Here is a 21,281-nt window from a genome sequence, read left to right on the forward strand (position 1 = left end):
AGAAAGCCCCTGGCCCCCACCAGCCCAGCTGCACGCGTGAAGGGAGCCAGGTGGTGCTGGTGTTGCCTGAGAGGCCTTAGGAATTCAGTCCCGGTTATCCGTGCTCATTCCTCCCAGGGGAAAAAGCTGAGCTTCCTCTGCCTGGTTACACAGCCCGCGGCGCCTGCCCAAAGACCAGTGTCAGCAGAGCCAGGACAGTGCCTTCCACATCGCTGCGTTTTCAGAACTATGGGCATTCAAGTGTTTGCTGACCTTCATCTAAGGCTCTCATCTGGGGAGAGGCTGGCTTTGCACGGCGGCGCGTTTTGTAGTTTTGTCTGCGGCACAGAGAAAGCACTGCCCGGCTCCTCTCCTGGGGCCTCTTAGGGGCGGGGGGCCGGGCTGGGGGCTGCAGGCCGGGAGGCGCTCGACGCCCGGGACCCCAGATGACGGTACCTGCTCCCACTCTCCCACTCGGATTCCGCTCTTGGATTGCTCCTTGCTAAGTCGCTTTACCCGCGGCGAGCTCGGCCCGACCCCGATCGTCGGGTCCCCGCCCGCCGCCCCCCTCCCGGCACTCCGGCCGGCCCCCGGCAAGAGGAGGCGGCCCAGCGCCGAGCTGGTCCAACTGGTTCTGAGCAGGAAGTCCCCCGCCCTCGCCGCCGGCGGCCGATCGACCCCGCGCGGGCCCGGGAGTCCGTCGGTCCGTCCGGGGGCCTGCCCGACAGCTAGCCGGCGCTCGCGGGCTCGCGGTGGGGCCGGCCGGGGCGGAGATCAATGCGGCTGGGCGCGGGCCGCCCACAGCCCGGAGGCCGCTCGGGGCGGCGGGTGCGAGCGCGGCGGGCCGGGCGGGCTGAGATAAGCGGCCATGTGACCTTACCTGGGCCGGGCGGCGGGGGAGGGGCTCGCAGGTGAGGCGGCGGCCGCCCGGCCCTGCACGCGCACACGGCGGCCGCGGGCTCGGCGGCGGCGGCATGGCTGGCGGCAGGAAGGACTGGTCCGCGCTGTCCAGGTGAGCGCCGCGGCCCGCCCGGCAGCCGCTCCCGGCTCCTCTCTGCCGCCGCGGCGTCGGCCCCCTTCCGCTCCCGGAGCCGGGCTCCGAGCCTGGGTCCTGCTGCTCCTGCGGCTCCTCAAGTCCGGACGCCGGGGCGGGGGTGCGTGCGGGGTTGGGGGGCAGCCACTAGGGCCAAACTGGGGAACTCTTAGGTGGCAGGGCCCAGGGAGGGGGGCGTTCTCGCTCCCCCACGGTTTCCTTTCCTCCCCTCCGGAACTGAGGCCACACACAGGGTGCTTGGGGGAGGCTGGGCCCCCGCCTGGAGACCCCCCCCACCTGACCCCCTGTAGGGTGGCGGGGACATTTGAGGGGACTAGGAAGGTGTTCAAGAGTTACCGTCAAGCCTTCCCCCCACCCCCACCCGCTGCCACTTTCTCTGGTAGGGACTAGGAGAGCCAGCCTCTGGGGAGGTGTCCCGCAGCCCCTCTTGGGGCCGAGGGGTGGGGAGGGGTGGGGACAGCACTCTCTTTGGAGGATCAGAAGAAAGGGGATCAGTGAATGGAGACCACTGGGCAACAGATCCTTTTCCCACTCATGAGGCTCAGATTTTGAGTGTGGCATTTTGGGGTGGTGTCTGGACTCGGTGACCTCAAGATAATTGCTGTCCCCCCCTCTGTCCTTCAGTCCTTTTTTTTTTTTTTTTTTTTTTTTTTTGGTTTTTGTTGGCTGGTCTGTCAGAGGGTCAGGACACTGGGTATCTTATCCCTGTCCACTGGACATCCTGTCAGGGTTAGAGAAGATTGGGATGTTGGGGGGTTGTCCTGGAGACAGCACCCCTCACTGTGGCCCGTGACCCCTGGTGACTCCTCTTGGAGATACCCTGCACCTCCCCTTGGAAGTGTTCACACCAGCGTCTTCATCTCATCCCCCACTGTCCCTGCCATCTATACCCATCTTGCCCTTGAAGAAACTGAGGCCTGTGTAGTAGCTCTGAGCTGGATTCTCTCTGCAGGGGCAGACCAGCATCTTCCCCAGGCCTTCCCCATGATTGTGGCTATCAGGCATTCTCCAGTGTTCTGGGATCTTCTTCCCCTCCCTCCAGAGGGGCTCTAGAGCTTTTCTAGTGTCTCAGGCTCGTCCTTCCCAGGGCTGGGGGGTCCACCTCCTCAGACTCTCAGGACCTCCCATTGCTCTGAAGCACAGTTGCCTAGTAACCCCCCATGTGCGGGGGCAGGGGCTCTAGAAAGGGGATAAGATGAGCCCCGAGAATGGAAAGAACTCAGTGCCCTGGGAGAAGGAACCTAGGCTGCCCCAGAGGTTGGACACACCCCAGGGAAGGTCTGTGCTGAGGGTGGGGTTTGGGGGTCCAGACCTTGGACTCTGCACGTGGGTCAGTGTGCATGGGGGTTAATGTGGGAGTGTCTTTGCTCCTAGCTGTGGGTATATCTGTGCCTGCGGACGTGTGCCTGCATGGGTGCGTGCAGGTGTACGTGTGGGCGAGCATGTTTATGGCCCATGTGGTGTGGAGACGTCTGTGTGGGTAGATGCTTATGTTGCTGAATTTGGGCCGTAGAAGTCTGAGTATGTTTGGTGTGAATGTTTATTGAAGACCTCGGTATAGTGTATTGGGTGAAAAATGCAAACCACACACTCCTTCGGCAGGAGCTCCCCGGCTGGTGGGATGTGTGTGGTTTTGTGTCTGAGAGCGTGCCTGGATACGTAGAGGGTGTGTGTGTGGTGGGTGGGCGGCTGGAGCACAGGAGCTTTAAAAATGGGAGCAGGGTCTGGTCTTAGCTTGTCCACTGCTCAGATGGACATGGGGCTGCTGGGGTGGGGCTGCGTTCCCACGGGATGTCCAGGGTAAGTGCCAGGCACACCCTGGGGAACCAGTCCTTCCACTGGAGCCCCTGGCCTGCCCTCCCTGCCGGCCCCAGCCCTCGCAGAGCCCCGTGGGCAGACACAGCTGCTGCCAACAGTCCTTCTGAGGAGGCACCTGGAGCAGGGGGCCGCTCCCGCTCGGTTCCCCGGCTGAACAACAAGCCTCGGCGGGCAGGAGGGAAAGGGCTGTGAGTCACTGTCAACCGAGTCTCCCAGGCTGGGGAGGACTGTGATGAGGGTGTGACCGGTGTGGCTCCAGGCAGGGTCCAGGTGGGAGCGGAGGGCCAGCCTGCCACCCATCCTTGGCATATTGTAGACATACAGAGGCTCCAGCCCTGGGATGGGGGCGGTGGTGAGCTGGCTGGCAGGGTGCCTTGCTCAGTGGCCTTGTCCTTTCCTCGCTGGGCTGGCCCGGTGACGGGTGAGGCTGGGCTGGGCCTGTCTGCAGGGGGTGAGGGGTGGGTCTGAGGGTGCCGGGGACTGAGCAGCCAGTGGTTAATCATTTCCCGGCCTGGGCCTGGAGCAGCCCTCCCACCTCCCAGCTTGGCTCTCCGTCCTCCCCGGACACCTCTCCCTAGCCCATTAGGGCTGAAAGGGACTTTAGTGACTCTGCATGGTGACCCTTCCTTGTGCAGAAGGCAGCATGAGACCTGTTTTCTGGAGGAGTTGAAGACTGGCCCAGGGTCATACAGCCTGTCAAGCTCCTGTCTGCTCTTTACTTCAAAGAGTTGCCAGTCCTGCTCCTTGAGGCCCAGGGTTCCACTGATGTTTCTGGGGCCACCTTCCCACCCTTCCCCTACTTTAACCAGAGCAGCTGAGCCTTGATCTGTTTTTCAGAGCTTGGTTTGAGGTCTCCCGCAGGGAGGTTCTCCCTTAGATCTCACTTCTCTCTGTTCAGCCGCTGATGGCAGCGGTGTGAGTGCAGTACTGGGGAGGATAGTGGCCTAACGTGGAGGCAAAGAGAGGGATGTTGTCCCCAGATGAAGGCCAGGAGGTGGAGGAAGGGATTGTCAAGAAGGAGGGAGTGGTGGGGTGGCTGCCTAGGGCTATGGCCTCAGCTGGGACTCCCAGGTGGTGGGACCCAGGTTCCATTCTGGGCCTGGTTCTGGTCAGTGTGTTGGCCACAGGCTTCCCCAAACCTCTGCTCTCTCAGGCTGCACCGTGAGCTCTGGCTTGCCCTGGGCTGGCGAATCCCACGCGGTCAGAGGCCCCCCCAGGCTCCTCTGCGCCTTCCTCTGAACATACACTGATGGGCTGTGGCAAAGGTGGGGCCTCACTCTGGCTTAGGGGCAGCCCTCCTTGGACCTCTTTGCTGGCATCTGGTATTGTGGTTAAGGGTACAGGCTTTTGAGAAGCTGACCTGGGATGGAATCTCACTTTTTGCTTTTGATTAGTTGTGCTATCTTGGGAAAGTTGTTCACCCCAATGACCTTCCATTTCCTCATTAGTGAAATGGGGGTAACACCACCTTACCTCACGGGGTCGTTGTGAGGTTTAATGTCCGTGTTATTTATAAAGTACTTAGAACGGGGCCTAGCATTATAGTAAGCACTTAGGTGTTAGTACTGTCACTTCTTGATTCCTTTATTTATTGACTTAATATTATTTACCATATTCAACAAATACTTGTGTGCTACTGAATGTTAAGCACTGTTCTAACGCCCTTACTTATCATATATTTATTTATTTATTTATTTATTTATTTTTAAGATTTTATCTATTTATTTGACAGACAGAGATCACAAGTAGGCAGAGAGGCAGGCAGAGAGAGAGAAGGAAGCAGACTCCCTGCCGAGCAGAGAGCCTGATGCGGGGCTCGGTCCCAGGACCCTGGGATCATGACCTGAGCTGAAGGCAGAGGCTTTAACCCACTGAGCCACCCAGGCGCCCCTATCATATATTTATTATTGGGGTTGCAACAGCTGCACCTGCTGAGGTCCCTCCTGGAGACTGACCCTTGCCCCCCGATCCCAGTTCTGTCCATTTCCTCATCTTATAAGCAAGAGTTATTGGCAGTAACCTTTCTCCCGCCCCCCCTCTCCCCCCGGGTGTGGTGGTGGTCAAGGTGGTGGAGGTGAGTGATTCATGTTCTGCTAGGGGTTGAAGGCAGCCCCATGATTCTGGAAGAGCTGGGGAGTGAACTGTGCGGTCCTGGCATAAAGCTGGTGGGCCTGCAGGGACACCTGGGTCCCACCTCCTGCAGTTCCAGCCCTGAAGACCTCTTAGGGCTAGGCTGGCCTGGGGAGTGAGTGGGGGGGTAGTGAGTCATTTCCGAGGAGACCAGGCTCTGGCAGATCACTCTCCATATATGGCTGCCCTGGAGATAAACAAATAAGCTGCTTCCCCCTGGGGCTGAGAGGAGTGTGTGTGGGAATGGGGTTGCTCAGGACCGAGGAATCCTGGAGGCTCCAGCCCAGCCCAACTGGGTGTGGTCGGGAGAGAGGAGCTTCTGGCTTTGTGGGGGCCCTTTCCGCAGTGGATGGATCCCTCAACTCAAGAGGGCAAGAGCTGGTCCCAAACTGGACATAGAGGGTGAGAGTAAGTCCAGAGAAGGAGAGCTGAAAACGCGGCCTCAGATGGAAGCCAGCTGAAGCTGGTGTTTATTTCCAAGTGTGATGGAGAAGGGCTCCGGTCAGAGCCCCATTAGCCTTGACCACAGAAGTAATTAATTAATTTAAAGATTTCATTTATTTATTAGAGAGAGAGAGCACAAGCAGGGGGAGCGGCAGAGGCAGAGGGAGAAGCAGACTCCCCACTAAGCAAGGAGCCCAATGCGGGACTCATTCCCGGGAACCTGAGATCACGACCTGAGCCAAAGGCAGAGGCTTAACGGACTGAGTCACCCAGGCGACCCTGGCCACAGAGTTTAAACATGATTCTCATGGGCCTTCACATGAGCCCTGTGAGCTCTGTGTATTTGAAGATGGGTCATTGATTCACTCCCTCATTCACCCACACGAACTGATGATCTCTCATGAGCCAGCGTAGCCGAGGAGGGGGCACATGTCAGAGCCTGGCTTGGAACAGATGGGCACATTGTCTCTGGGGGAGCTCAGGATTTGTCCCCCCTTCATGCTTGTCCTCGTCAAGACAGAGGTTTCGCGATTCCCCCGGGAGGAGGAGAGCCCTCACGTCTGAAAGTTGACAGTCACACTGGTTCCTTCCACAGTCGCTGGCACTTGCGTTCGAGATGCCATGGTGGGTGCTGGAGATGAGAGACGCCCTCTCCTGTGGTCTCTCTCCCTGCAGGACCACATCTTCACACTTCGTTTTCAGATGTCTCATACCCTCTCCACTCTCCTTGATCTGCCCGTCTTCATTTTTTATTTCTTTATTTTTTAAAGATTTTATTTATTTATTTGATGGATAGAGATCACAGGTAGGCAGAGAGGCAGGCAGAGAGAGAGGAGGAAGCAGGCTCCCTTGCTGAGCAGAGAGCCCGATTTGGGATGCCATCCCAGGACCCTAAGATCATGACCTGAGCCGAAGGCAATGGCTTAACCCACTGAGCCACCCAGGCGCCCCCATTTGCCCGTCTTTAAAAAGAAAACAAAACTTGATGTGTGTCTATTGTATATAAGTTATACCTCAATTAAAAAAACCATTCCTTGAGTCCACATTGCACTGTAGCTACTGTCCTGTTTCATTTGCTTTTCTTCCTCCAAAGACCTGTTGGTCCTCACCAGTTCCTCCTTCCACCATTCTCCCTTTGCTAGTCCAGACTGGCTGTGGCCCCAGCCCTCGAGCTGCTCTCTGGGGGCCAGCACCTCTGTGCTCACCACTCAGTGCTGGTCTCTCCCCCACCCCCCTCACCCAAGTGGTCTTGGACGGGACCTCGTTCCTCCCTCCAGGGTCACACTCTGCCCTGGCTTTCCTCCGGTCTCCCTGGCTCAGGGCCTTGGTCTCCTTTACACCTATGTCCTCTCTCCCCCTGAACAGCCAGAAAGGGAACTTTTCCTCCCCCCACCCCCACTGACAGCTGACATCTCCCCAAACTGCCTCCCCCTCCCCACCATCTTTCCCATTTCACTAACAGCACCAGGAATTGCTCAGGCCAAAAATCTAGGAGTTTTCCTTCTTCCTTCTCTTAGTCTCTGCCTTCATCCACATCCAGCCCATCTGCAAGTCCCCTTGGCTCTATCTTCAAGCTGTGTCCCCAGTCCATCCCTATTTCCTTCTCTGTGTCATGACCATAGTTCAGGCCAGCAAAGCTCTCACCTGGGCCATGACAGGAGCCTCCTGACAGGGACCCCTGTATCCTCTCTCCCCCTGCCACCCTCAATTCTTCTTCCATCAGTGGCCAGAGAGATTAAATAATAATAGTAACAAATTCTTTTTTTTTTTTTAAAGATTTTATTTATTTATTTGACAGACAGAGATCACAGGTAGGCAGAGAGGCAGGCAGAGAGAGAGGAAGGGAAGCAGGCTCCCCGCTGAGCAGAGAGCCCGATGGGGGGCTAGATCCCAGGACCCTGGGATCATGACCTGAGCGGAAGGCAGAGGCTCCAACCCACTGAGCCACCCAGGCGCCCCTAATAGTAACAAATTCTATCATGTCACTTCTCCATGTAAAGCTATCCAGTGGCTCTCTGGCACACTTGAATAAAACCCAGATCCTTTCCCTGGTCCATGAGGCCCTTTTCCTCTGGCCTCTCCTCACTGTCTAAGCTCCCTGTGGGCGTCACTGGGGCTCCAGCTTCTCCTTGCCCTGAACACCCAGCTGTCACATCCAGTGCTTTATACGTGCTGTGCCCTCCTCCCGGGACACCCTGCCACCAGATCCAGCTCCTCAGAGCTCTGAGAGGCCTCCCCTCCCCGTCACCTTCTCTCACGTTACCCCTTACCTGGTTCTGTTGTCCTCGTGTCACTTCCTGACATTGTTTGGTTCATGCGCTCATTTCCTGGCTCACTGACCACACCCCTCCCACTGCTGCACTCAGGGCTCCTGGGGAGGGAGGTTGGGGGAAGAGCCTGCCGGCCTCCTCTGCTGCGCCCCCATCCCTGGGACTATGTCTGGCACGTAGTCAGTGCTCAAAAAAATACTTGTTCGGTGAATGTTGGATCAATGTGATGTTGGGCTTAGAAAAACAGATTGGAGCCATTGTGTGGTGTATCCTCTACATTTACAGAAGGAAAACTTCGAAGAGGAAAGCCAGGGATGTCCACAAGGGCAGGGGGAGTAGGCTGCCTTATGAGAGGCTGCCTGGAGAACCTTTCCTTGGAGGCTCCAGAGATGCATTTCATATGCGCTCCTGTTTGTGGAATCCATGGGTTTGCATGATGATTTTTTTTCAGAAACATGTCTGTTCCTTAACTTGAGGCTTGGTTGCAGGCGATACCCCGCAGGAGGGGGAGAGGCACAGGAGGACTGGGGTTGGGCCACAGGACAGGCTGGGAGAGCAGGTTTGACACCTGACAGTGGCAGAGGGAAGGCCTTAAACAGCAACTCTGGGAGGGAAGGGGCCTTTTCCAGACACTGCCTTTCTCTAGGGCCCGAGGTAGTCCTGGGAGAGTCCCAGGAAAGCTCCGGAGAGGGCTTGCTCGGCTTGCTCTGCTGACTCCCGTTGTGCTACTCCCAGCCCAGACTATGTCCTGGGGTGCTGCGTGAAGCACGTCCTCCTGCCCAACAGATCTCCCGCCTCTGTCCTCCGGCTTGGCCAGGCCCTCCCTCCCACCGGGCCTGCCAGTTCCTCCCCAGCCTCCTGTCACCTCCATTGAAATCCTGCTCACCCACCAGGATCCAGCCCAGGGTCAGTCTCGTCTGTGAGACTTTTCTGGATAATTTTGGTTTATAGTAATCATTCCCTCTCCTGCAGAGCAATGTCTGTGCTTTGGTTGGGGGACTTATTGGGGGACATGCTTTTGTTTCTTGGTAGATGGAGGTATCTTTAGGGCAGGGACTCAGCCTTGTTCTGTGAACTGCCCCCCCTGCCCCCTTCCTGACTTGCTGGTTCATTGCTGTTGCTCAGCAATGATGTATTTGGTCTTTGGTTGGGATGGAAGGATGGGGTGGGCTGGCAGCAAGGCGGGTGGGAGGATGGTAGGGCAGGTAGCTAAAGATGATTGGTGGGGAGCGCCTGGGTGGCTCAGTCGGTTGAACGTCTGACTCTTGGTTTCAGCTCAGGTCACGATCTCAGGGTCCTGGGATTGAGCCCCGAGTTGGGCTCCCTGCTCAGTATAGAGTCCGCTTGGCCCTCTCCCTCCCTCTTTGTCCTTCCCCCTCCTCAAATAAGTAGTCTCTCTCAAATAAGTAAATCTTAAAAAAAAAAAAAAAAGATGATTAGACAGGGAAATGAGGGGTGACTGAGTTGACGGGTGTTTGGATAGACAGGTGGCTGGGTGGATAGGTAGCAAGCGAGGAAGGAGATAGGCAAGCGGGTGACTGGTTGTGAGAGTGCCTGACTGGTCCTGTGAATGCAGAGTGACAGTTGAGGGGGGGACAGGAACCCAAAGTAGAGTGTACAGAGTACCCCCCTGCTCCCTGACAAGTGAAAGCTGGTTCTAGGACGTGAGAGAGACTCAAAGAGCTCCTGAGAAGGGAGGCTGATACTGGAATCTTTTCTAGGCGTAACTGGTCTTGTTTGTGGGGCTTCCCCTCTGAACAGCTGAGAAACCATGGGTTGCTGGGAAACTCAGGTTTTCCTGTGATTGTCCATTGATGGATGTTATCTAAGGATCCAAAGAGAAAAAGGAACTTGTCAAGCGTGTCCGTCTCCTTCAGACAGAACTATGCCTATCATCTCATGTTGGTAGCCACCCCCCGAGAGGGAGGCCCTGCGTTCCCACTCTGGATTCTAGAGTCAGGTCTAACCCAGTGGTTGTCATCAGCAGTGGTTTTGATGCCCGCCGCCCCCGCTCCCCACCTGAGGGACATGGCAAAATGAAAGGACATTTTTGGTTGTCACAACTTGGGGGGCTGGTGCTGAGACATTGAGTGGATAGAGGTCGGGGTGCTGTTCAACCCCCATAATCCAGCACAGCCCCCACACACGGAGTTGGCTGAGATGTTAGTGATGCTCGGGATGAGAAACCCTGGTCCAATCCAAATCCTTTCAGTACCGTTAGCTGAAATTTAATACACATGTAATGTGAACCACAGATGTGAACCACATTTAAAATAGTCCATTTTTAAAAAAAAGATTTTATTTATTTGCAAGAAGGATAGCACAAATGGGAGCTGCAGAGGCAGAAGGAGAAGCAGGGTCCCTACTAAGCAGGGAGCCTGATGTGGAGCACCCATCCCAGGACTGTGGGATCGTGACCTGAGCCGAAAGCAGACACTTAACCAGACCGAGCCACCCAGGCGCATCTAAAATTGTCAATTTTTCTATAGACGACATACTAAGAAAGTAAAAAGAAACAGGTGATCAGTTTTAATAACATATCTCGTTTCCCCAGTATATCCCAAACATTATCATTTTAACGTGTGATCAATATGCAGGATTATAAATGAGGTATTTCAGAGTCTGTTCTTCGTATCAGGTCTTGGGGATGCTTGTGTCTCTTAGAGCACGTGCCGGCGGTTCCAGTGCCCCAGAGCCCCCACACACAGCCCAGGCCGAGTGGGTGTTTGCTGTCTTCCCCCAGCGCCGCAGGGGTCTGGCACGGAACTGGGGATCTGGGGGTCCAGGGGTCCAGGGGTCTGGCCTGGGCTGCACTGATTGTCCCCCCCTCCCTGCCCCGCAGCCTGGCCAGGCAGTGGACCCTCGAGGATGAGGAGGAGCAGGAGCGCGAGCGCCGGCGGCGACACCGGAACCTGAGCTCTACCACAGACGACGATGCTCCCAAGCCCGCCCAGAATGGAGACCCGCCATCTGCCCAGAGGTGCTCGGGTCAGGGGGGTCGCGAGGTGCCAATTCCCTGTCCCAGGGGGCCAGGATGGACGTAGCTGCCCCCGACAGACCACGTATGGCAGGTTTGGCCTGCCTGGCGGGTGTGACCTAGGGTCTGAAGATAAGCTCCCAGGTCCTCTCCCTCCCCGGACTGTGCTCCGTGCACCAGCCCAGCCTCCGGCCTCCTCGGAAGCAGAACCCCTTCTGTGGGTTCATACCGTCCCTGACGCTTTGCTGGACAGAATCAGTTCTTCCAGTGTCTCTGAGCCAGAGGCCTCATTAACGACTGTACAGCCACAGAAATGCCACAAAGACATGTTAGATACATAGGCCACTTGCTGAGATGGCTTACCCAGGGAGTGGCGGGGTCAGCTTTTCCTCTGGCTCTCTCAGGCTCTGTGGCTTAATCCTTTCCACCACCCACGCTGCCTCCTTGTCCCCCTGACCCTCCATGATTCACTCCTGAGGGGAGGGACATGGGGGCAACTCTCACCGTCTGGATTGTAGGGCTGTGTGCCGGGGCGGTGGTGGGCACTCACAGGGAAGGAGTCTCATTCCGCCCAACAAGCCTGGCTTACAGATTGGGAAGCTGAGGCCCAGTGAATTAACTTTGCCCCAAACTACATGGAGGGCAGGAAGGTGAGGGAGGAAAAGGATCTCTGTTGGCTGGAGGCCAAGGGCTGGATACCTTTTGGACGGTCTCCTCATGTTGCTCTTGTTTCCTTGGGTCCCCGAGGGAAGGGACAACCGGGTGGCGCCCCGGGCTGCGCCAGAGCCATGCCTGCCGCATGACTACCAGGAGTGCAGGATGGCCTGTCGGAAGCTCCGGGTTCTACTCCCCAGTTCCACCGCTCATTATCTGGGTGACCTTTGACCAGTCTCTGGTCTTGATCTGAGCCCTAAGGGGCGAAGACCGCTTGTATTCCCTTTGAGCTCCAAGGCCCAGCATGGGGCCTCACACCTATAAAGTAGTTGTTCAGTGTTTGTTGATTGGGTCTGAATACAGAATAGTTGGACCTCATAGAGGTTTATCAACTGTTTTTGAAAGCATGGTGTGCTTTGTTCAGAGGACTTCCTGGAAACTCCATATGTAAAGCAGGTGAAAGTCATCCTTACTTAAGGGATAGTTGGGGGGCAGGGGAGGCCAGGGCTCTCTTTCCTCACCCCCTCTCTGGCAGCCCTGGAAGCTTCTCCATTGGGTCAGGTCACCCCAGGGTCTCTCCCACCTCTGATATCCTCTGATTCTTACCTCCTACCGCGTCTCCCATCTTCTGGCCTAGACTGCCGAGTGTGGAGGAAGCAGAGGCGCCCAAGCCACGAACCTCGGTCTCCAAAGATGAGGATGAGGACGTCCAGGCCCTCCTCAGGACCCGGCAGGAGCGGAGGCAGAGGCGGCAGGCGGTGGAGGCTGCGCGGGCCCCCAGCCCACCGGAGACAGAGGAGGGAAGGGACGGCTCTGGCCCAGGGCAGGCCAAGCAACAGCCTCTCGTGCCGAAGAAGGAGGTGGAGCCGCCTCCGCGGAGACTGAGCCGGGAGCGGCGCGGCCCCTGGGCCAGGGAGGAAGAGAGCTCGGCGGCCCAAGAGTCCGAAGGTGGGAAGAAGGAGGCCTCAGAGAAGCCCGCGGTCTCAGAGAAGCCCCCCGCTCCAGGGAAGACATTAGTACTTGGAAAGAGACTGGTCTCGGAGGAAGGCTCCATCTCAGGGAAGGCCTTGGGCCCTGAGAAAACATCTGTGTCAGAGAAAAGAGCCTTCTCAGAGAAGAAGTCAATTCTAGAAAAAACAAGTGTGTCGGAGAAGCCGCCAGCCCCAGGGAAGACATCAGACTCGGAAAGGAGAACAGTTTCTGAGAAAGCATCGCTCTTCGAGAAGTCTCTGGTGTCAGAGAAGACCCTGGCCACCGAGACAAAGCTGGCCCCAAAGAGGGCGGCCGCCCCAAGGAAGCCTCAGGCAGGGGAGCAGCTGGCCTCTGGGGAAAGCCAGCACACCTCCACCGCGGGGCAGAGTGGAAAGGCCCTCCCCGAGAAGACCTCCCCATCCTCGGCCAAACTGAGGGAGCAGGGGGCGCCGGACCCTCCGGCTGCGACTTCCCGCCTCCCGCCCATCACGTTGCAGGTTGGCAGTGCCCCTGCCCCTCCCAGCCCTGCACGTGCCCCTCTCGTCCTGCCCCAGGTGGTCTCTGGCTCCCTTGCTGTTTCCTGTCCTCTCACCATGAGGCCGGCTTGGGCCATTTTCTTTCTCCCTGCCTGCTTCTGGTCACTGTCAGAGTAGACACTAACGCAGGGCAGGCGGCTGGCAGCTGAAAAGGGCATCAGCTGTGTGACAGGGACCACCTGCCACCCTGCACCCCGTCCTCATCCAGGGCCTGGATTTCAGGACCCCCGCAGCCTTTTGGGAAGCCTCAGGTCCTTCCAGAAGTTCTGCTGGAAAGCTCTGTCTGGCGGCCTGGCCCCACAGAACTGTATTCACCAGCCCCACGGCAGAGGCGGAGGGGGCGGGAGGCAGCTTCCTCCAGCAGCTCCTGGGCCGGGCCGGGCCACACAGGGTTCCCGTGGCGGCTTGGGCTTTGGGCTACCCAGACCTCCTGTGTGACACTCCCCCCACTCCATCCAGGTGAAAATCCCCAGCAATGAGGAAGAGTCGGACACACTCTCACCCACCCAGGCCACCTACAGCAGCTCCCTCAAACGCTCCAGCCCCAGGACCATCTCCTTTCGGGTGAGAGCCCAGGGCGCCTTTGTTTCCAGTCCACTGGAGGGCAAGCCAGGGAAATCAGCATTTATTATCCAGGGCTTAGGTTAGATACCGAGTGGATCCTTTGGATAGAGGGGGTTTTGGATTCTCATGGGTGGCCAAGAGCCGATGACTTGGATTAACTGAAGGAGAGCAGGTTCATGACCCAGGGGTCAGGTGTGGATGAGACTGAGCAGCCCCACCTAGTGGGCAAGGCCAGAGCTGCAGTAAGAGGGCACCAGGTGGGTTCAGTGGCAGGGGCCCCCAAGCCCACCTTCATCAGCTCCTGGTCTCACCCAGGAGGCTGGCGTAGGGTAGGGGCTGAGAACAGTCCGGCTCTCCTAGAGCTCCCTGCTCTGCCTGTGCTCCCGTACTACAAGTCGTACAAACTGGGGACTCTCATCTCACCTTCTGGTATTTACTCTCGGTTCCTTGGTTCACCGGGTGCCCCAATGTGTGCCAGGCCCTGGGGAGGAAGCTGGAGGCCTGGTGTTGATCAGGGCTGGTCCCCGCCTGGCAGGGCTCATGGGCAGTGGGGAGGCAGGTGGGAAAACAGATGGTTGAGGTGGTGGTGGGGTGGGGCACAGGAGGGGCTTCTGACCCAGTCTGGTGGGTGGGGGCAGGTGTCTCCCAGACAAGAGGAAGGCCTTTAATGGAGGTTTAGTTGGGGGTTGGAGGAGGAGGAGGAGGAAGTATTTGGAGAGCTGAGCCCTTCCCTTCTGGAGGGCCCTGGCCTCCTTGGGATTCTCACTCATCAGAGCCTTTCCTTTTTCTTTCAGATGAGCCCCAGGAAAGACAACTCAGAAACAACCTTAACCCGCAGGTCAGGGGCCTGGTGGCTCTGGATTTGTCTGATCTGGTCACATTCAGCCTGTGTGTGCTGAGCGCCTGCTGCCTGTCTTCCCAGGCAGGGGCCACGGGGTATCTGAGGGGAAGGTGCCGTCCTCGGCCAGGGCTCCAGATCCTGCAAGGACCTTAGACTGACACAAGTGACGGAGGCCCAAAGAGATGGAACGGGGAGGGAAGGGATCAGGGAGAGCTTCTTGGAGGAGGCAGGCTTGGGTGGGGCTCTGAAGGTAGAGGAAGTTGGGGTGGTGAGGGGGAGGAGGGCCTTGGAGGAGGGGGACTATGAAGAGTGCAGGGAAGGAGAAGCCCCTGCTTTAGCAGGCCTTATGTTGGGGGAGGGGGTAGCTGGGAATCCACATGTTCCCTGAGCTTCCCTATGCCCCATTATTTTGATGCAAGTCGTTTAAGGACTGTGTTTGGAAGAAAAGAAATGGAAACAGGGTCTGAGAAGCAGTTGTCCTTATGTATTAGGAATTACACGCACTTGTGCTGTGTCCTGCCTGTACACATTTGCGGAGGCTGGCTGTCCCGGGTGAGGCCTGGGGTGACGGTGGCGGCAAGGGGGTCCACAGACAAATGAGACACAGCAGCTCACATCGGACCAGTAAACATGCAAGAGCCCCCAGCAGGGTAGTGCAGGGACAGGAACGTGGTCCCGGAGTGGCTGCAGCAGCCCAGCCTGCGGGAGGCAGAGGACACGTCCCAGAGCAGTTGACTTTCGAGTGGGACTCGAAACAGAGGGCCTGGCACAAGTAAAGGCCCAGAGGGGAAAAGCCTGAGGTATCTGGTCACCTGGCACAGATGCCCGTGGAGAAAGGGGTTAGAGCGGGGCGGGGGTGGGGGAACGCTGGTGTCAGAAGGGGAGGCAGGGACCAGACCATGGGAGCCATGTATGCTGTGCCAGGGAGTTTGGTCCCTGCCCTGTGGCCCAAGAGGTTGGAGCTGGAGGGACAGGGTGGGCTTTGTTTGGGGGGGGATGGTCTGGTGGCAGGAGGGGGAGGGATGGGGGGATGGTCTGGTGGCAGGAGGGGGAGGGGTGGGGGGGATTGTCTGGTGGCAGGAGGGGGAGAGCTTGGGGTGGCAGACGGAGGGAGTGGGGGGAAGGTGATCGCAGTGGTGGGGAAGGTGGGGAGGTAGATCCAGGAGACATGTGTGAGGTGGACGTGACAGGATAGGGGAGGAATGGCCGATAACTCCTGATCCTGGGGGCATCCTGCTGAGTGGGCTGTTTCTAGGGAGGTGAGGAAAGTCCCTGGACTTTTGTAGTAGATTTCCGCCTCAGCCAAGTCACTGGAGTCTCATTCAGTGAGGGAGGCCGTCTTCCCTTTGTCCAGAGGGTGGGTGGGCACTGCTCGGGCTGCGGGCAGGCTGAGGGCAGAAGTGTCACTCGTCTGATCTGTCCTGCCCTCCCGTCCTGCAGCGCCAGCATGAGGCTCCCGGCTGGCACAGTCAAGTTAGGGGAGAAGCTGGAGCGATACCACACAGCGATCCAGGTGGGCAGGGCTCTTGGGGAGGGGCCTCCGGACCTGACCAGCCTGCTGGGTGGGGGTCTGGACGCTTCCCCTTCGTGGGTCAGCCGTCTGTGTTCTCTGTTTCCAGAGATCGGAATCAGTCAAGTGTCCCGGCTCGTCCCGCACTGAGTTCTTTGTGGCTCCCATGGGTGTAGCCAGCAAGCGCCATCTCTTTGAGAAGGAGCTGGTAGGCCAGAGCCGAGCAGAACCAGCCTCCAGCCGGAAGGTGAGGGGCTCGGGCCCAGCCAGGTGTCTTTAGGCTGATTAGGCCTGAGGTCTCCGGATGCAGAACCAGACCCTGGCCATACTAGAAAGCTCCATGTATCCATGTGTGTTTTGGCAGAACCCGCTGTTGACTCGAGTTGTCATTCAGGAGCCCGTCTCCTTAGCGGCGCACAGCAGTCCCTGTGGTGGTGGCGGCGGGTGGGGGCCTTCCCGGGTATATGCGGCCCTCCTGAGTGGATGTGGGAGTGAGGCAGAACGGTGTCCTTGTGCCGGGGTGTCGGAAAATGCTCTGTTGTTGCTGGCGGCCGCAGGCCCTGAGATGCAGGCCTTTCTTTTCAGGAAAACTTGAGGCTCTCAGGGGTTGTGACATCCAGGCTCAACCTGTGGATCAGCAGGACCCAAGAGTCTGGAGATCAGGACCCGCAGGTACATTGTCCCTCCCTGAGATCTTGGGCTGTGGGCCTTTTGTGTTCGAATTACCTGGGTCAGAGAAGGGGCAGCCCTGAGGGAAATGGAGATGTTCCAGGAAGGGAGACCATGTGGAGTGGGGAGAGCTAAGCCTGTCACCAGGAGGCGGGAGAGAGGAGGGGTGGGTCTGGGGTCTTCCGGGTCAGGAAGGGGAGGGGCCCGGGGATCCTAACCCCCTCTGTATTCAGCCTTATTCCACCCCCCTCCCCCCATGATGTCCCCAACCAGGATCCACAGAAAGAGTCGGTGGCCACCAAGAGGACCCAGTGGGGAAAGAAAGGAGACTCCTCCCTGGATGTCGAGGTGAGGGGCAGAGAGGGCCTGGCCCTGGGGAGACTCTGTCCCCCACTGCCACCCCTCCAGCTGCATAGTCCTGGTACCCAGAATGTCCAAGTTCTGCTGTCAGGCTGGTTTGACCCAGCTTCGAGATTACGGGTTGAACCCCTGAGCTGGGGTCTCTTTCCCGCAGCTCTGCAAAGCCCCACCCCCTTCAACAAGCAGGTTTGGGACTTCTGACCAGTATGGGTGTGGGCCTTGGGCCAAGGGATGCCTTCCTGTCCAGAGACCCCCTTTTCCCCCCAGCCCTAGGAGCCTCCTCGCCTTTTCTGACAGACTTCTGCCCCACAGGTGTGATGAGCCGGGCCAGGACACACCTACAAGTCTGCATCTCGGGGGCCCTCCCTCAGGCCAGGCCCTGCCGCCAGCAGCACCCCTGTCTCTCATTGCCCCTGCTCCCTCTCTGCCTCTGGACCTGGGGCCAGGAGTGTTGGGGAGACTCAAGCCAACTCCTTCCTAGTCTAGCTTCTGGGGGTGGGTGTGCCCTCCCCCCTTCTCGTCCCATGGCAGGCACAGCGGGTCCTGGGACCCAGTGTCGGCACCCTGTGGCCTCCATGTCCTGTCCGGAGGTGGCTTCCAGGCCCTGCTCCCTTGCAGGGGCAGGGCGGTGCTGTCTCCCGGGAACTCTGCGATCTGCTTCTAGCAGGTGCCTCCACATGCCTATGATGTCTCTCCCTCACTGAGGCCTGGAGCTGAGCACCTCAGTCCCCGGGGCCTGCCTCCAGCTTGCTGAGACTGTCCGGGAGCTGCCCTGTGTCTCCCGTGTGCCCCGTCTCCCCGCCTTGTCTGCCTCTCACTTCCTTGGCCTGCTGCTCCGGCCAGGAACTCGGTGCCCTTTTGTGCACCCCTTTACCCCTCTCTGGAAAAGCTGTTCTCAGGAAAGAGCTGATAAACGCCTTCACTCAGGTGTGACCAATAAGACCTTAAAAATGGATTCCTGCCTGGAGGATTTACTTTTGAGTGGGTTCGTCTACAGGATGTGAGGGGGACTGTTGTGACTAGATTGTATGTGTGTGTGTGGGGTCACTTGTCATTCTCCCTGCAGCCCCCTCTTGTCCTCACACTGATGTGGGCTGACACCCTATCCAGCATAGTGACTTGGTGGGGGGCTGGGGGGCGGAACTGCCACGTACAGTGCCACGCTTGCCGCCACGCTTTCCCAGCAGGGTCTCCCAACAGCCCGTCCGCCCCTCCCCCGATGTCGTGGCCCCTGTGAGCTTGGGAAATGCTGAGCTTTCTGAGAATCTAGGACAGACCAAGCTCAGTCAGTGTGGTTCCCCATCAACCCCCTTAAGGCTGTAATTTAAAAAAATGTATGTATGTATGTGTGTGTACACATGTATATATACACATGTGTATATATATTACAGATATTTATGTAGTCTCTACAGATATCTACACATATGTACTCCATACTACACACACACATATCTATATATCTAAATCTGTAGATTTTCCCCATTTGAACTTGATTAGAACTCTTCCTAACTGCTCGGGTTTTACGCAGAACCAGCCGGGGAGCAGGGAAGAGGTGCAGAACCCTGCCCTCTTCCACTTTGTCTGCTGTCCCCAGGCCATACCTGGAAAACCCCAGGGTTTCTCAGAACACCACCCTTCAGGGCATCACCGGGCTTTAGTTCCCCAAGCTTGTGGGCACTGACATAGCCAGCCAGGGATTACCAGCCTTGTCCCAGCCTCTGTGTGAGTGAGGGCTCCAGTCTTGGGTCCTTTGGTCCAGGGGACAGAAGGCCCTCAGGGCCCCATCCCTACAGACCTCCCGGGAACCCCAGGCTGGCCCGTCTACAGCTGGTGGGTCTCCTGTGGCTGGTCCTGTGCCTGCACTGAGCTAGGGAGAGTAGGACTTGGAGGCCCCGCCCTGTACCCCACTAATTCCCCCAAAGGCTAGAGCTCTTGCAAGAGTTCTACCTCCAGAATTTGAGGACAAAACCAGGGGCAGGGGGAGGGGTGTGATGAGCATTACCCAGAAACTCAAAGGACCTGCTGGGAGCTCAGGATTCAAACAAGGACCTGGGATTTTGGGATGTGCATGTTCTAAACTTTGGCAAGTTACCTGGCAGGTGAATTTGTTCTGCTGGTAGAACTGTCCTCACATAGACCTTTCTTGGGAGAGGCTCCCAGAAACCCGGGGGGGACTGAGGGGGGCTGGCTTGGGCCTGGGAGTCTGAGGGGTCCTGGTGGCTGCTTTCTGCTTTCTTGGGGTGTTGAAATCCTTCATGCATGTACAGCATCCCTGGGATGACCATTAAGGACAGGCTGCAGGGCAGAGTGTTGGGAGACATAACCCCATGACTCCCTGTCCTTTGCATTCATGCCCCACCCCCCGCCCCGCCCCACCAAAGAGGCCTTGACCTCATTCCTGGCAGGGGGACAGACACCCAACAAGGAGACAACTATGTGCCCAAGATGATTTCAGTGGGTGACAGGTGTGAGGACAGAAGTGCAGCACGCTGATTTCAGGGTGGCTAAGTGAGCAGGGGAGGACTTTTGGTGGGGGGTGACACTGAGCGTCCTCTGGAGACACAGCAGGTCCCCCTACCCATATACCCATGGTTCTGCCTGGTCTGCTCTCCTGCCCTAGTGTCCTTGGGGCCCACACAGGATGTACTCTCTTGTGGGTCCTTGAAGCTGCAAGCAGTGTTCAGTTTATGCTCCTTCCAGTATAATTCCAGGTAAGCACCATCTCTCTGTTTCCTCTTCCCTTCTACCACTAGCTCGAGAAGAGAGCTCTCTATCTGTTTGCAAGGACCGGGCACCCACGACAGCCTGGGAGCAGCCCTGCTGTGTCAAGGTGTAGCTGCTGGAAAGTGGCCTTTCTCCCCGTCTTCCTGCCCCCAGCTTCTCTGAATTAAATCCCTGCTTTAGAACACTTAGTAAAAGCCTCACATGGTCCACGAGTGCCAAGAACCTACTGGATTTTTTTCCGGGGGCCTTTGGTGATTCAGGTGCCCAGGTACCTCTCCCAGGCATCTGTACAAACAAATCATGTCCTCTTGAAAAGATTGTTGGGTTTACGAGGAACAGTAACCCACTGATAGTGGCTCAAGGGACAGGAAGGTCCAAGATAAGCAAGTCCTGAATTCCAGGAGATTCCAGACCAGGACACAAAGCAAGGCTGGGATCCTGGTGGGCTAGAGAGGAGAGCGGGACCATCGTGCTTTTCTTCCTTTTTCTCTGGGGCAGCCTGGTTGTTCCCTGTTCCTCTTGTCAATCTGCTGCCTCCACCTGCCCTTCTCTGGCTCCTCTCTGCTGGCCTGCAGTCCCGCTCCCCCAGGATGCTGACGAGCGGGCACACGGCCTCAGCTCACCCTGTCGTAGAGCTGTTGGCAGCCTGGAGGGCCACGTGGCAGGAATAATCCTGGAGGTGGGGAATCAGGCCATTGGGCTCTGAGGCCGTTGGGGACCACGGAGGGGACAGTTTCAGCGGAGTTGATGGGGCAAGAGCGTGACAGCCGAGCCAGGGAGCCGCAAGCGGAAATCCCACATTCTCTAGAGAATGGTGGCGGCGGGGGCAACGGAATAGCTCCCAAGGCAGCAGGACCGAGGAGAGAGTCCAGAACTGGGAGGCCTATGATCAGGCGGAGGGGAGGAGGCTAGGAGAGGGGGAGACTGGCTTTCCTCACCCACGGAGAAACAGACAAGCGTGGGCATCACTGATGGGCAAGATCTAAAAGGGCTGGTGGGGTTTGGAGCTCAGGGGCACATGGGAAGTGGGGGCCTGGCCCCAAGGAGGGGTGTTGCTTCTCCAGAGGTAGGGGAGGGGCCTTGAAGACTCAGGCATTGAGGGGGAGAGTCAGCTCGGACTGCTTTCCCCCTCCATTTCCATCCTGTATCGACCCCAGGATGTCCTGGGCACTGTGCTAGGGGCTGTGGACACAGACATGCAAGCCAGCCACAAAACTCCTGGGTCCTGGCCTACGGATCTTGCAATCTAGTAGGTTTAGCAGATCATGCTCCCGTATTCCTTCATCTTCAAGCTCTAGGGGGATGAACTTTGGCGGTCCTCGTGGTCCCTTCAAACAACCCAGCTCCCTGCCCGAGGAGAACCATCATTCCAGACTAGAAGTTCTACCTTGTATCTGACCCCCCAGAGCAGTTTTAGTCCCTTCCCAGGGAAGCGGGCTTGTCACACAGCTTTAGGGGGCAGGGAGAAGACCCACTTTGCAGATGGCCTCACTGAGGCCTGCCGAGCCTGCCTGCAAGGCCACTCAGCCCTGTAGAAGCAGCCAGTAGCCTGGGAACTGGCTTCCCCCACAGCATCCTTTTCAGTGTAGCTGCAGATAAGCCCTTCCCTCTGCCCCTGATACCCCTGGCCCAGAGACTCACGCAGCGTCTTGGACGTTGCCATCTGCCCCCCAACCCCACTCCCAGCCTGTCATCCCAGGCCTGGGCCTCTGGCATCTGCTCTATCAGGATTCTTAAGAGGGACAGCTGGTTTATGTTACATGGCTGCTCCCTCCTCTG

The 21,281-nt window shown here is 57.7% G+C and overlaps 1 protein-coding gene across 1 annotated transcript; it reads left to right on the top strand.

Moving 5' to 3' along the window:
- The first annotated feature begins 799 nt into the window (after window positions 1–799).
- On the top strand, window positions 800–18,186 carry LAD1 (ladinin 1). Its single transcript, XM_080823945.1, has 10 exons — window positions 800–991; window positions 10,538–10,675; window positions 11,964–12,795; window positions 13,294–13,398; window positions 14,193–14,236; window positions 15,680–15,752; window positions 15,859–15,996; window positions 16,335–16,421; window positions 16,692–16,766; window positions 17,091–18,186. The coding sequence occupies exons 1-10, from the start codon at window positions 954–956 to the stop codon at window positions 17,094–17,096; spliced, it is 1,536 nt and encodes a 511-aa protein (XP_080680071.1). The 5' UTR covers window positions 800–953; the 3' UTR covers window positions 17,097–18,186.
- Window positions 18,187–21,281: the final 3,095 nt, after the last annotated feature.

This window comes from Martes martes (genome assembly GCF_963455335.1).
Source record: "Martes martes genome assembly, chromosome: 15".
NCBI lineage: Eukaryota > Metazoa > Chordata > Mammalia > Carnivora > Mustelidae > Martes > Martes martes.